Raw genomic sequence first — 15000 nt, 5'->3', positions numbered from 1 at the left:
CCGTATTTCGTAGGCTAGTAGTTTTCAAAGCAGCAGGTTAGCTGGAGGTGAAGCTCTTACTGTATTGAAATGAGACTTTTACTGGTGCTATTCTCACCGTTTATTTTGTTTTCTTTCACAGCATACATATAATAAACATGGAAAACAACAGCGTAAATAAACATGGAAAACAACAGCGTAAATAAACATGGAAAACAACAGCGTAAATAAACATGGAAAACAACAGCATAAGAGCTTATAGCCTCATACGGGTCCTTAAACTATGCAAACTTTTCCTTAGACGAGTTGTCCTTTTTATTTACGACTAAAAACAAACTCGCGATGGCCCGTGTCAAAATAAAAGTCCCCCCCCTACTACATAAAGTAAAAGGCCTATTCATAAAACACTGATTAAACAAATATTATAAGCATGTCTAAAACAGATGTATTTCTTAAAATAATGAACTCGTGGGGTCATTTACACTCATCATGCTAAAGACTTTAACAACCTCAACCTCAGGTAATGCACCCTTGTACACACACACACACACACACACACTCATTCTGAAGTGTGTGTGTTTCTCTTGCCAGTCGTAACCAGCTGTGTGTGTGTGTGTGTGTGTGTGTGTGTGTGTGTGTTTCTCTTGCCAGTCGTAACCAGCTGTGTGTGTGTGTGTGTGTGTGTGTGTGTGAGTGTGAGTGTGTGTGTGTGTTTCTCTTGCCAGTCGTAACCAGCTGTGTGTGTGTGTGTGTGTGTGTGTGTGTGTGTGTGTGTGTGTGTTTCTCTTGACAGTCGTAACCAGCTGTGTGTGTGTGTGTGTGTGACGTCCCTGCTCTGTCCGTCTGCTTGCCGCTGGTTGTCTGTCATTACAGGTATTGGCGGCGTGGGCGTGGCCAGCGCACCTGTCGTGACCTAACTGGCCTGTGCATAAAGGGCACGGGTGTTCCCCTGCGGCAGGGGTTGCGGGGCTGCTGTTTTTTGGGCCCTCGTGGGCTTTGTTTGACGGCCTAGCTTTTCCTTTGTTTGTTTTTGCATCCACACATTTCATTTCTCAGTCCATATCACACTCATGCACTGACTCCTTCATATATACTGACACGGACATCTTCGTTCATTTTTGATTACGTTTTGAAAAATAAAGTAACTAAAAGTTGACCCTTGTCCTCCTTTGTTCTGGTTATGGCCTTTGAGCCAGGCCGTAACAGTGTGTGTGTGTGTGTTTCTCTCTTCAGTCGTAACCAGCTGTGTGTGTGTGTGTGTTTCTCTCTTCAGTCGTAACCAGCTGTATGTGTGTGTGTTTCTCTCTTCAGACATAACCAGCTGTGTGTGTGTGTGTGTTTCTCTCTTCAGTCGTAACCAGCTGTGTGTGAGCGTTTCTCTTGCCTGTCGTAACCAGCTGTGTGTGTGTGCGTTTCTCTTGACAGTCGTAACCAGCTGTGTGTGTGTGTGTTTCTCTTGACAGTCGTAACCAGCTGTGTGTGTGTGTGTATGTGTGTTTCTCTTGACAGTCGTAACCAGCTGTGTGTGTGTGTGTGTTTCTCTTGACAGTCGTAACCAGCTGTGTGTTTGTGTGTGTGTGTGTGTTTCTCTTGACAGTCGTAACCAGCTGTGTGTGTGTGTGTGTTTCTCTTGACAGTCGTAACCAGGTGTGTGTGTGTGTGTGTTTCACTTGACAGTCGTAACCAGCTGTGTGTGTGTGTGTGTTTCTCTTGACAGTCGTAACCAGCTGTGTGTGTGTGTGTGTGTTTCACTTGACAGTCGTAACCAGCTGTGTGTGTGTGTGTGTGTTTCACTTGACAGTCATAACCAGCTGTGTGTGTGTGTGTGTGTTTCTCTTGCCAGTCGTAACCAGCTGTGTGTGTTGCCAGCGTGTGTGTGCGGACTCCCTCTGCGCGTTCTCAACGTCTCCAACAACAAGCTCAACACACTCCCCGACTGCATCAGCCAGCTACACACACTCATGGAGCTGGTGAGCACAGTGTGTGTGTGTGTGTGTGTGTGTGTGTGTGCGCAGTATGCATGTGGTAGTACATCTACCCCTTAGTATTCTCTCTAACATACCTCTCGCTCTTTCTATGTGTGTGTGTGTGTGTGTGCACATATATGTGTGTGTTTATGTGTGTGTGTGTGTGTGTGTGCACATATATGTGTGTGTGTGTGTGTGTGTGCGCATATATGTGTGTGTGTGTATGTATGTATGTATGCATGTATGTTTTATGTATGTGTGTGTTTGTATGCATACATGCATGTGTATGTGTGTGTATGCGCATATATATATATATGTGTGTGTGTGTGTGTGTATGTATGCATGTATGTGTTTTATGTATGTGTGTGTTTGTATGCATACATGCATGTGTATGTGTGTGTATGCATATATGCATGTATGTATGTATGCATGTATGTTTTATGTATGTGTGTGTTTGTATGCATACATGCATGTGCATGTGTGTGTATGCGCATATATATATGTGTGTGTGTGTATGTATGTATGTATGTATGTATGCATGTATGCATGTATGTGTTTTATGTATGTGTGTGTTTGTATGCATACATGCATGTGTATGTGTGTATGCATGTATGTATGTATGTATGCATTTTATGTGTGTGTTTGTATGCATACATGCATGTGTGTGTATGCATGTATGTATGTATGTATGTATGTATGCATTTTATGTGTGTGTTTGTATGCATACATGCATGTGTGTGTATGCATGTATGTATGTATGTATGTATGTATGCATTTTATGTGTGTTTGTATGCATACATGCATGTGTGTGTGTCTGTGTATGTATGCATGTGTGTGTATGCCTGTGTGTGTGTTGTATGCATGTGTGTATATGTGTGTGTGTTGTATGCGTGTGTGTGTGTATGTATGTGTGTTGTATGATGCATTTGTGTGTGTGTGTGTGTGTGTGTGTGTGTTGTATGCATGTGTGTATATGCGTGTGTGTATGTATGTGTGTTGTATGATGCATGTGTGTGTGTGTTGTATGATGCATGTGTGTGTGTGTGTGTGTGTGTGTGTGTGTGTGTGTGTGTGTGTGTATATATGTGTTTGTGTTGTATGATGCATGTGTGTGTGTGTATATGTGTGTGTGTTGTATGATGCATGTGTGTGTGTATATGTGTGTGTGTTGTATGATGCATGTGTGTGTGTGTGTGTGTGTGTTGTATGATGCATGTGTGTGTGTGTGTGTGTGTGTGTGTATGTATGTGTGTTGTATGATGCATGTGTGTGTGTGTTGTATGATGCATGTGTGTGTGTGTGTGTGTGTGTGTGTGTGTGTGTGTGTGTGTATATATGTGTTTGTGTTGTATGATGCATGTGTGTGTGTGTATATGTGTGTGTGTTGTATGATGCATGTGTGTGTGTATATGTGTGTGTGTTGTATGATGCATGTGTGTGTGTGTGTGTGTGTGTTGTATGATGCATGTGTGTGTGTGTGTGTGTGTGTGTGTGTGTATATATGTGTTTGTGTTTAGGATGTGAGTTGTAATGAGATCACGGCTCTTCCACGGCATATCGGGCGTCTTCGAGCACTCAGAGAGTTAAACGTCAGAAGAAACCTGCTCTGCGTCTTACCAGATGGTGAGTGTGTGTTTGCCTGTGTGTGTGTGTGTGTGTGTGTGTGCATGTGTCTGTGTCTGTGTTTGTGCGTGTACGTGTGCGCGTGTGTTTAAAAGAGTGTGTGTGTGTGTGTTTAAAAGAGTGTGTGTGTGTGTGTAAAAGAGTGTGTGTGTGTGTGTGTGTGTGTGTTTAAAAGAGTGTGTGTGTGTGTGTGTTTAAAAGAGTGTGTGTGTGTGTGTTTTAAAGAGTGCGTGTGTGTGTGTGTGTTTAAAAGAGTGCGTGTGTGTGTGTGTTTAAAAGAGTGTGTGTGTGTGTGTGTGTGTGTTTAAAAGAGTGTGTGTGTGTGTGTGTTTAAAAGAGTGTGTGTGTGTGTGTTTAAAAGAGTGTGTGTGTGTGTGTAAAAGAGTGTGTGTGTGTGTGTAAAAGAGTGTGTGTGTGTGTGTGTGTGTGTGTTTAAAAGAGTGTGTGTGTGTGTGTGTTTAAAAGAGTGTGTGTGTGTGTTTTAAAGAGTGTGTGTGTGTGTGTGTGTTTTAAAGAGTGCGTGTGTGTGTGTGTGTTTAAAAGAGTGCGTGTGTGTGTGTGTGTTTTAAAGAGTGTGTGTGTGTGTGTTTTAAAGAGTGTGTGTGTGTGTGTTTTAAAGAGTGTGTGTGTGTGTGTGTGTTTAAAAGAGTGTGTGTGTGTGTTTAAAAGAGTGTGTGTGTGTGTGTGTGTGTGTGTGTGTGTGTGTGTGTGTGTGTGTGTGTGTGTGTGTTTTAAAGAGTGTGTGTGTGTGTGTTTTAAAGAGTGTGTGTGTGTGTGTTTTAAAGAGTGTGTGTGTGTGTGTGTGTTTAAAAGAGTGTGTGTGTGTGTTTAAAAGAGTGTGTGTGTGTGTGTGTGTGTGTGTGTGTGTGTGTGTGTGTGTGTGTGTGTGTGTGTGTGTGTGTGTGTGTTTAAAAGAGTGTGTGTGTGTTTAAAAGAGTGTGTGTGGCTCCACAAGTTATTTTTTTAGTGAATGAACCTTAATTTCAGAATGGTTGAACTAGAGTTGCCACAGACATGCACACACCCTGTCCAAACTGTCCTAAAATTGTGAGAATTGTTCTAAAACTTACTGTTTACCATGTTGTTAGTCGCTTTGGTTAAAAAAGCGTCAGCCAAATGTAATGTAATGTAATGTAATGTAATGTAACACCCGCACGCACACACACACACACACACACACTACACACATACACACACACACACACACACACACACAACACACATACACACTGGAAAAAATTACGAGACCACTGCAAATTTGATTATGACCATCAACTCATCAGAATCTCTCATCAACCGTAGCATGACATCTAGTAGTACCAGTACATGTGATACGGCTAGCATGATGAGACACGACTAGCATGATGTGATGCGGCTAGCATGATGTGATGCGGCTAGCATGACAATGAGACACGGCTAGCATGATGAGACGAGGCTAGCATGATGTGATGCGGCTAGCATGATGAGACACGGCTAGCACGATGAGACACGGCTAGCATGACGATGAGACACGGCTAGCATGACGATGAGACACGGCTAGCATGATGTGATACGGCTAGCATCATGCTAGCATGATGATGACACACGGCTAGCATGATGAGACACGGCTAGCATGATGTGACGCACCTAGCATGATGAGACACGGCTAGCATGATGAGACGCGGCTAGCATGAAGAGACACGGCTAGCATGATGTGATACAGCTAGTATGATGTGATACGGCTAGCATGATGTGATATGGCTAGCATGATGAGACACGGCTAGCACGACGATGAGACACGGCTAGCATGATGAGACACGGCTAGCATGACGATGAGACACGGCTAGCATGACGATGAGACACGGCTAGCATGATGATGAGACACGGCTAGCATGACGATGAGACACGGCTAGCAGCATGATGAGACACGGCTAGCATGATGAGACACGGCTAGCATGATGTGGCGCACCTAGCATGATGTGACACGGCTAGCATGATGAGACACGGCTAGCATGATGTGACGCACCTAGCATGATGAGACACGGCTAGCATGATGAGACGCGGCTAGCATGAAGTGATGCGGCTAGCATGATGATGAGACATGGCTAGCATGATGTGATACAGCTAGTATGATGTGATACGGCTAGCATGAACGTGATATGGCTAGTATGATGACACGGCTAGCATGATGTGATATGGCTAGCATGATGTGATACGGCTAGCATGATGAGACACGGCTAGCATGATGTGACGCGGCTAGCATGAAGTGATGCGGCTAGCATGATGATGAGACATGGCTAGCATGATGTGATACAGCTAGTATGATGTGATACGGCTAGCATGAACGTGATATGGCTAGTATGATGACACGGCTAGCATGATGTGATATGGCTAGCATGATGTGATACGGCTAGCATGATATGACGCGCCTAGCATGATGAGACACGGCTAGCATGATGTGGCGCACCTAGCATGATGTGACACGGCTAGCATGATGAGACACGGCTAGCATGATGTGACGCACCTAGCATGATGAGACACGGCTAGCATGATGAGACGCGGCTAGCATGAAGTGATGCGGCTAGCATGATGATGAGACATGGCTAGCATGATGTGATACAGCTAGTATGATGTGATACGGCTAGCATGATGTGATACGGCTAGCATGATGTGATATGGCTAGCATGATGTGATACGGCTAGCATGATATGACGCGCCTAGCATGATGCTAGTATGATGATGATGATGATGTGGATTACAGAGACAGCTCACTGCGTTGGGATTAGTGTGTGCCACTGTGTCTGTTCACTGTGTGCTCTGTGTGTTCACCAATTCGGATAAATAGAGACCAAATTCCTTGTATACTTGGCCGAGAAACCTGATTTACATTTTACATTCACAAGCTACTGATTACTTAGTAACGACTGTTACTAACCCTTATTCTGTGACCCATGATGGTGTATGTGTCTCCCACTTAATGTTTGATTTCTCCTGTAATAAAATGTTTGTGTGTGTGTGTGTGTGTGTGTGTGTGTTTCAGACTTGGCTTATCTCCCGCTGGTCAAGTTTGATTTCTCCTGTAATAAGGTGTCCACCATCCCCACCTGTTTCCGCAAGATGCTCAAACTGCAGATTATGCAGCTGGACCACAACCCACTACAGAGTCCACCAGCTCAGGTACACACACACACACACACGCACAACCCACTACAGAGTCCACCAGCTCAGGTACACACACACACACACGCACGCACGCACAACCCACAACAGAGTCCACCAGCTCAGGTACTACACACACACAAACATGCATACCGTATTTTCCAGACTATAAGTCACACTTTTTTTTTATAGTTTGGCGACTTATAGTCAGGTGTGACTTATATCAAAATAAATCTAATTTAACATGTTGTTAAATGTTAATTCCTGCTGACTGACATGAACCAAGGTAACATTACCGTCTACAGCCAGGAGAGGGCGCTCTAGGCTTGTGACTCGCTGGCTTGTTATGTTCATTTAGCCTATTCAGCTTCCCAGGCAATTCCCATGTTCAACACAGCCAACCGCTAGCATTACTGTCATTTTAATTTCCTTGTCACCAAGATAACCAACATCAAGCTGGCTAAATAGTGTAGCTGAATATCTGTGTTGCGTTAACATACCTACCGGACACCTATTCAGCCTGTTGTTCTGTGTGTTATTGTGTAGTTGAACAACTTGCCTTTCCAGATTAAATGTCTGTTCTTGGTCTTGGATTTCGTGAAATAAATTTCTAAATAAATGCGACTTATAGTCCAGTGTGACTTATATGTTTATTTCTCTTTATGACACATTTTTTGACTGATGCTACATAAACTCCGGAGCGACTTATAGTCCAGAAAATACAGTACACACACACACGGGGTGTAACGGTACACAGAACTCACGGTTCGGTTCATACCTCGGTTCGGACATCACGGTTCAGTACGAGTTCGGTACAATGGAGGGTAACGCAAAACAAAAATGCAGAAAGCAATTTTTTTTATTGTGCATGTCTCAGGCTGTACCACCTGTGTCATACAGTCTCTTCCCTGAGCTATATGCAACAGCCTGAAGTGTGTAAGATGTAAACAGTACAATAAGTATAGACTCCATCTGTAACTTGTAAACAAAATAAGACAATCAGCTATAAAACAATATAGCATCTCTTATTTCTGAAAGTGCAAATTACATAGAATAATTTCCATGAAAATCCACTTAAGCAAAACCTTCAACATCCGTGTTTAGTTGTATATGGAAGGGTCTACAATTTGCCTCAATATTTTTCAGTGTGTGTACAGTAATAATCTACTAACTGAAAATATCACACTATTTTGCCTTCTTTTAATAAAACGAAATTGCTCCTTTCATTTCATAAACAGACTACAACTAGAAGTCATGTGACTTTACCCTTCGACGTTAACTCACCATAGCATGGTTTGTTTATTAGCCTGGTTAGCGTTGACACTTTCTTTTGCTGTCTATGCACTTAACACTGCCAGTTCCTCATATCATGTGAGAAGTTACAAGTTACCCTAACAAAGGTAATTACCACGCGATTTACATAGCTTTCGGTCATTACGAAATCATTTAATTTAAGCCATAGGTTTTGGCCCTATTTGTATGTGTATCCAAAGGCTGGCAGGGCTCTACAGTGCGCCCATTTCACTCGCACATGCGAGGATGAGATTCTGAGAATGCAGTGAGAGAAGGAAAGGTAACCTAACATGCCTTTTAGCCCAGTTGACGTAATGGCTGGAATATGCAAAATATAGCTGTAGTGAACCGGCACAAAAGTAGCCTCCCGTAATACTCCCATTTTATTCAAAGGTAGAACGCTACAACTCCAGGCTTCCACGCATGCTTGTTTGTTTACACCGAATACAAGCTGAAGTGCAAAACAAAAGTAGGCCTAACGTTTGCCTTTCCCCATCAATGCAGATATTTCAAATAAAAACTAAAAGTATAAAACATATATCCTTGATTAGCCTATGTTGGGTTTTGTGGAAGAGAAAATGTACTGTTTTAGTAGTAGTAGGCAGTCAGATAGGTCACCATGGGCATATTTGATTTAGCTATAGATGGATTCACAAATAAATAAATTAGCCTACATTTGGCAGGATACTTGATATACAGGCTAAATGCAAATATGGTATTATATTATTTTACATTAACAAAATGTAGGAACAGACTGAAAATAAAGTAGGCACTGATCTTTAAAATCCTGTTTCCTGTAGCCTAAATGTTGTCAGTCATTCTTAATATTTGCAATTGGTGCACTGGCATGTTTAACTGTTAGCTGCAGTGTAATGTTAGATTATGTGTAAGTTAAGTACAGAACTGACTGTGCGCCCAAATTTTTGTCTGTGCTCCTAAATTTTTTAACTTGGGCGCACAAGTGCTCCTGAAAAAAAAATGTTAGTGTAGAGCTCTGGCTGGTGAAACGCAGGGGATGTTTTTTTTTTTCTCGTTTCAGTTATTGGTAGCCTACATCTGGGTGATGGCGTCGAACATGTATAGCATGTTCGATATATTTCCACTCACATACCCAACAACGGCAACACACAGTTTCATCTTATCCACCACTCTCTCACCTGTACTACTGTAGCTGAAGTTCTCAAACTTGTGATCTTAAAGAGACCAGCGGGTCCTCTAACTCTCGTGGGTCGCCACCACTCACTTAGTGCTGCTATCTCTGACTGACTCGACCGACGACCTGACAAAAAAATAACATAGGGGCCAATCAAAGCTTAGGCGAGGCTACAGATTAGCATTAGGTGTCGCTAAAGAACTCTTACTTAACAGTAATTCCGCATTAGGGGTTACACTTGGGTCTTGAACCCGGGTCTCCGGTGTGGTAGCCCTGGAACAATCCCCTGAACTACCAGGAACTGAGTGTGACTCTAATGCGAAGCAGCAGAAAGTATAGTTATTATTCCACAAAAACAGGTAAAGTCCCAAAAAGCACAGAAGATCGTGTACAAAATTCCAAAACAAAAATGACAGTTCTTAATTCCTCCAACGAGGCAGAGAATTCAGGCAGAATAATCCAAGGGGTAATCCGAAGTCAGGGTCGAAAAGACAGGCAGAGTTAACAACAAGAGCAATCCAGGAAAGGCAAACAGATCCACAGGGTAATCCACAGGAGAAACAAAGTAGCAACAGTCCAGGGTCAAAAAACAGGCAAAGCAGTCAGAATACAGGTCTCAGCAGACAAAAACCACGAGGTTACTCACATAAGGTTCAGTGAAGACTCAACAAAGACAATGTGAAAAGACCAGCTTAAATACTGTGAGGGAATTGGCTAAACAAGTCACATGGCTGATAAACAGAGAACTGGTGGGTCAGTTAACAGGTTAATTAGGTAGGAAAACCACAGAAAAGGAAATAACAAGATTTGGCGACCTCTAGAGGTAAACAGACAAAAAGTCCATAATCGTAACATTAGGCTACATTAATTAATCCGCACGCAAGTTTTATGTATTTTTATACCGTGTATTCTCCGTGTAAATTCATGTGCCGAACTGTGACGCCCGTACCGTTTCGGTTCAATACAAATACGTACATCTACCGTTACACCCCTAACACACACACACAGACACACATTCACATCTTCAAGTGTATTTTAACACGTATGTGTGTGTGTGCGTGTGTGTGTGTGTACAGGTGTGTATGCGGGGGATGGTGCACATCTTTAAGTGTATTTTAACACGTGTGTGTGTGTGTGTGTGTGTGTGTGTGTGTACAGGTGTGTATGCGGGGGATGGTGCACATCTTTAAGTACCTGGCGTTGGAGGCGTGTCGAGGGGAGAAGCTGGATGTCCTCTACCTGCCCGTCAACGACAAGCTCCGCCTCTCACGGCCTGGGGCTGGCAGGTGTGTTACCGTGGTGACAGACTTCTCCCACCTCAGCCTCATTTTCACAGAGAGAAAGAGAGAGAGAGAGAGTGTGAGTGTGTCAGTGTGTGTGAGTGTGTCAGTGTGTGTGTGTGTGAGTGTGTCAGAGTGTTTTGCAAATTTAGGTGGCAGAGAAATTTCCCCAGAGATTTCTAGACCGAGAAAGAGAGAGAATCTTCATAACCTAACTAACCCTTCCCTCTCTCTCTCCCTCCCTCTCCCTCTCTCTCTCTCTCTCTCCCTCTCTCTCTCTCTCTCTCTCTCCCTCTCTCTCTCCCTCTCTCTCCCTCCCTCCCTCTCTCTCTCTCTCTCTCCCTCTCTCTCTCTCTCTCTCAGTGTTGAGGATATGGGGCGGAAGCACGATAGTGATTCTGGACTCGGCAGCGACAACGGAGACAAGCGCCTTTCAGCTACAGAGGTACGACCAGTGCTGTGTGTGTGTGTGTGTGCGTGTGTGCGCCTTTCAGCTACAGAGGTACGACCAGTGCTGTGTGTGTGTGTGTGTGTGTGCGTGTGTGCGCCTTTCAACTACAGAGGTACGACCAGTGCTGTGTGTATGTGTGTGTGTGTGTGTGTGTGTGTGTGTGTGTGTGTGTGTGTGTGCGTGTGTGCGCCTTTCAGCTACAGAGGTACGACCAGTGCTGTGTGTGTATGTGTGTGTGTGTGCTCCTTTCAGCTACAGAGGTACGACCAGTGCTGTGTGTGTGTGTGCGCCTTACAGCTACAGAGGTACGACCAGTGCTGTGTGTGTGTGTGTGTGTTTCAGCTACAGAGGTATGACCAGTGCTGTGTGTGTGTGTGTGTGCGCCTTTCAGCTGTCAGGCCCGGCTGCCTTCCTGGAACGGAGTTTCTTCAGCTGTCCTCTAACTTGCTCTGCCATGATGATGATGATGGGGGGGGGGGGGGGGGGGGTCCTCTAACTTCTAACTTGATCTGCCGTGATGATAATGATGGGAGGGGGGGGGTCCTCTAACTTGCTCTGCCGTGATGATGGGGGGGGGGGACTCATAGACTCATATGCAGTGGACACACAAGATAATGTGTGTGTGTGTATGTGTGTGTGTGTAGCCCTCAGATGAGGACAGTCTGTCGGTGCAGATGAGCCACATTAGAGAGGAGGAGGGGCTTAACAGAGACGACTCCACTGACCAAATTAGCAGCCTGACAGGTACAACACACACACACATATATACACACACACACACATATATATACACACACACACTTGCATATATATATATACACACACACACACACATATATATATATATACACACACACACACATATATTGTAGTGGCAAAAAACAATGCTTAGGTTTTTCCTGTAACCCCCTGTTTTCTTCCTATTGTTTTCAACCACCTGGAGAATGTGGGTGCAGGGTCAGACTCGCGGCCCGAATCCAAGAAAATCCAAGAATGTTGTTGTTGAAGGCTTGTCGGTATTTATTGCAAATAAATATAAGGTACAAAATAAAGTTGCAAATTGCTTTAAATGTCCATAAATATGTCTTTAGAGCGGAGTTCAGCTTTCTCCGTATAGGCCAAGCTCTGGTAATGCAGATCCAGGCCGAGGTCAAAGGTCAAAGACTGTATCTGCTGGCACGCCTTCTCCTCATCATGCGCTACACGCCCCAATTTATAGGGTAGCACCCTCTCCACCTATAGAAGGAGCACTCTCCAATGCAACAAAAAAGACAACTATAAGTAATTATGAAACCAAAAATAAACTCAAATGCGGCTCCTACACACCGGCCCCTAATTGTTCTCTATAGAATCAATTTTAAAATAAATACAAAAAAAAGGAGCCAGATATCAATAATCTTGTAATGCTTTTAGAAAAATATGAAAATATTTAGGAAAAATATGTATATAAGTATACATTACGTTCCTTAATGGTGACCTTTAGGAGGCACCGGACACTCTTCAGTCTCCAGAATTCGGCACAGCTTGGTAATGGGCCTCTCAAGGACTGAAGTCTGTGTCTGGAGCTTCACGGACCGGACCAGCCCCTTTCGATCAGGCTTGGTCTCAAGCACTCTTCCTAATGGCCATGAACCTCTAGGAGCACTGGGATCAACCACCAGGACAAGGTATCCAACATTCAGGTTCTTCTTCACTGCAGTCCATTTTTGCCTTTCCTGGAGTAGAAGAAGGTATTCTTTGGTCCATCTATGCCAGAAGAGATCAGCCATGTACTGGACCTGTTTCCAGCGGCGTCTGGCATAAAGGTCTGATTTCAAAAAGGTTCCAGGAGGCAGAATGGGCTGGGTTTTCAGCAGGAGGATGTGGTTTGGGGTCAGTGGCTCTAGGTCGTATGGATCTGAGGACACTGTGGAGAGAGGACGGTTGTTTAGGATAGCCTCTACTTCACAGAATAGAGTTTGAAGACCCTCATCATCGATGGACTGTTGATGGAGTTCAGCACGTGACGAACAGATCTTATAAGCCTTTCCCAGACTCCGCCATGGTGTGATGCGGCTGGTGGGTTGAAACTCCACTTGATTCCATCAGGAAGCAGGGCATCTTGGATCTTCGTCTCGTTCAGTGTCATCAGAGCCTTCTTGAGCTCCACCTGAGCACCCACCAGGTTCGTTCCGTTGTCAGATCTGATCTGCTTAACCTGACCCCTTCTGCAAACAAATCTCCTCACAGCATGAATACATGAGTCAGTGTCTAATGAGAAAGCTACTTCCAAATGAATAGCTCTGCTGGACATACATGTAAACAGAACTCCATACCTTTTGATGGTGCTTCTTCCTCGCCTCACTTCAATCAGGCCAAAGTAGTCCAATCCGACATTGGTAAAGGGAGGGAGATCAGGTAGGATTCTTTCCAGTGGCATTGATTCTTTCCAGTGACATTGGTAAAGGGAGGGAGATCAGGTAGGATTCTTTCCAGTGGCATTGATTCTTTCCAGTGACATTGGTAAAGGGAGGGAGATCAGGTAGGATTCTTTCCAGTGGCATTGGTAAAGGGAGGGAGATCAGGTAGGATTCTTTCCAGTGGCATTGGTAAAGGGAGGGAGATCAGGTAGGATTCTTTCCAGTGGCATTGGTAAAGGGAGGGAGATCAGGTAGGATTCTTTCCAGTGGCATTGGTAAAGGGAGGGAGATCAGGTAGGATTCTTTCCAGTGGCATTGGTGAAGGGAGGGAGATCAGGTAGGATTCTTTCCAGTGGCATTGGTAAAGGGAGGGAGATCAGGTAGGATTCATTCCAGTGGCATTGGTAAAGGGAGGGAGATCAGATTCTTTCCAGTGGCAAATCTGCCATTTTCTGCTCACCTGCTTTGCCCCTCACACGTCGACACGACACATCTTGAGAGCACCTTTCTTGCTAAGGAGTTGGCCTTACTAATCCAATATTTCTTACGGAGCTCTGAGAGCATGTGGTTCCTTCCACTGTGACCACAGCGTTCATGAATGTGTCTTAAAAGAAGAATTGAAATGTGTGACTCTTTGGGCAAGATACAGGGGTGTTTAGTAAATTCAGCTGGGAATGATTGTCTCTGGACATAGGAGATAACTGATCTTTCTGCCTGTGAGAGATCTTCCACTGTGAGGAGCTGTCCGCCGGGCTTGGTTCTGAAAACCTCAAGTTTTGGGCTCACCTTTTGGGTGTTCGAGCGGGTAGTGACTTGATATGAAGGAAAGTCCTTTTGTTTTTTGACTCTCAGCACCAAGGCATTTTTCATCTTGAGGTACCATGCCACCGCTTTAAGTAGCTTCATCCAATTTGAAAAGTATGAAATGAGCTGGTCTGTGGGTGCTTCAGTGTTCACCACTGTTGTAAACACAGTAGTGCCTCTCCTGACCTCTGGATCGTCCTGTAACACTGAGCCCAATGGCTCCACCACTGGCCAACTTTCCTCAGGCTTCCATAGGAACTCTGGGCCATGCATCTACCTCCTCTGCTTCATAAATTTGCCTGCACTCAATCCTCTTGAGGAATTATCAGCTGGATTGTCCTTGCTTCTTATGTATCTCCACTGAAACAGCTCTGAGTTGTCCCGAATCAGCGAGACCCTGTTTGTGACATACGTCTTAAATCTCGCAGTGTCACTTCTAATATACTTAAGTACGGTTTGACTGTCAGTCCAGAAAACTGAGGGCTTTAAGGCTATATGTAGTTCTCTCCTTAGCATTTTGTCCACCTTTACCAACAATGCTGCAGCGGCCAGCTCCAGCCGTGGTACTGTGATGTTCTTTAAAGGAAGGACTCTGGACTTTCCCAGGAGAAAAGTGACATGTACAATGTCCTGCTCATTAGCTTGTCTTATGTAGCTCACCGAGCCATAGCCACTCTCACTGGCGTCAGCAAAGTGGTGTAGTTCTGCACATTTTGTTGTTCCATAGCCTTTTGGTTTCAGACAACGTGCAACACTGAAACTTTTTATTATTTCTAAACTGTTTGTCCATCCCTCCCACCTGTCTACTACAGCTTGGGGCAAAGGTTCGTCCCATCCAAAGCCTCTCTGACAGAGCTCCTGTAGCAACTGCTTGGCGGGGAGAATGAGAGGAGCAAGAAAGCCGACGGGATCA

At 44.4% G+C, this 15000-nt stretch overlaps 1 protein-coding gene across 9 annotated transcripts in view; it reads left to right on the top strand.

The window, feature by feature from the left end:
* lrch1 (leucine-rich repeats and calponin homology (CH) domain containing 1) overlaps nt 1–15000 on the top strand; it is an 81197-nt gene that overhangs the window by 24873 nt on the left and 41324 nt on the right. For 8 of the 9 annotated variants that reach the window (XM_042084289.1, XM_042084284.1, XM_042084285.1 and 5 more), the window contains 6 exons: nt 1823–1949; nt 3464–3569; nt 6589–6725; nt 10312–10439; nt 10797–10878; nt 11529–11628. In XM_042084289.1, the coding sequence (XP_041940223.1) occupies nt 1823–1949; nt 3464–3569; nt 6589–6725; nt 10312–10439; nt 10797–10878; nt 11529–11628 (680 nt within the window). Of the gene's footprint in view, nt 1–1330; nt 1346–1822; nt 1950–3463; nt 3570–6588; nt 6726–10311; nt 10440–10796; nt 10879–11528; nt 11629–15000 lie in introns of all 9 variants that reach the window. The other variant, XM_042084283.1, reaches the window with a different exon arrangement.

Source organism: Alosa sapidissima, chromosome 2 (genome assembly GCF_018492685.1).
Source record: "Alosa sapidissima isolate fAloSap1 chromosome 2, fAloSap1.pri, whole genome shotgun sequence".
Taxonomy (NCBI): Eukaryota; Metazoa; Chordata; class Actinopteri; order Clupeiformes; family Clupeidae; genus Alosa; species Alosa sapidissima.
Note: the sequence above shows the minus strand (reverse complement) of the source record. Positions and strands in the feature narration are given on the sequence as shown.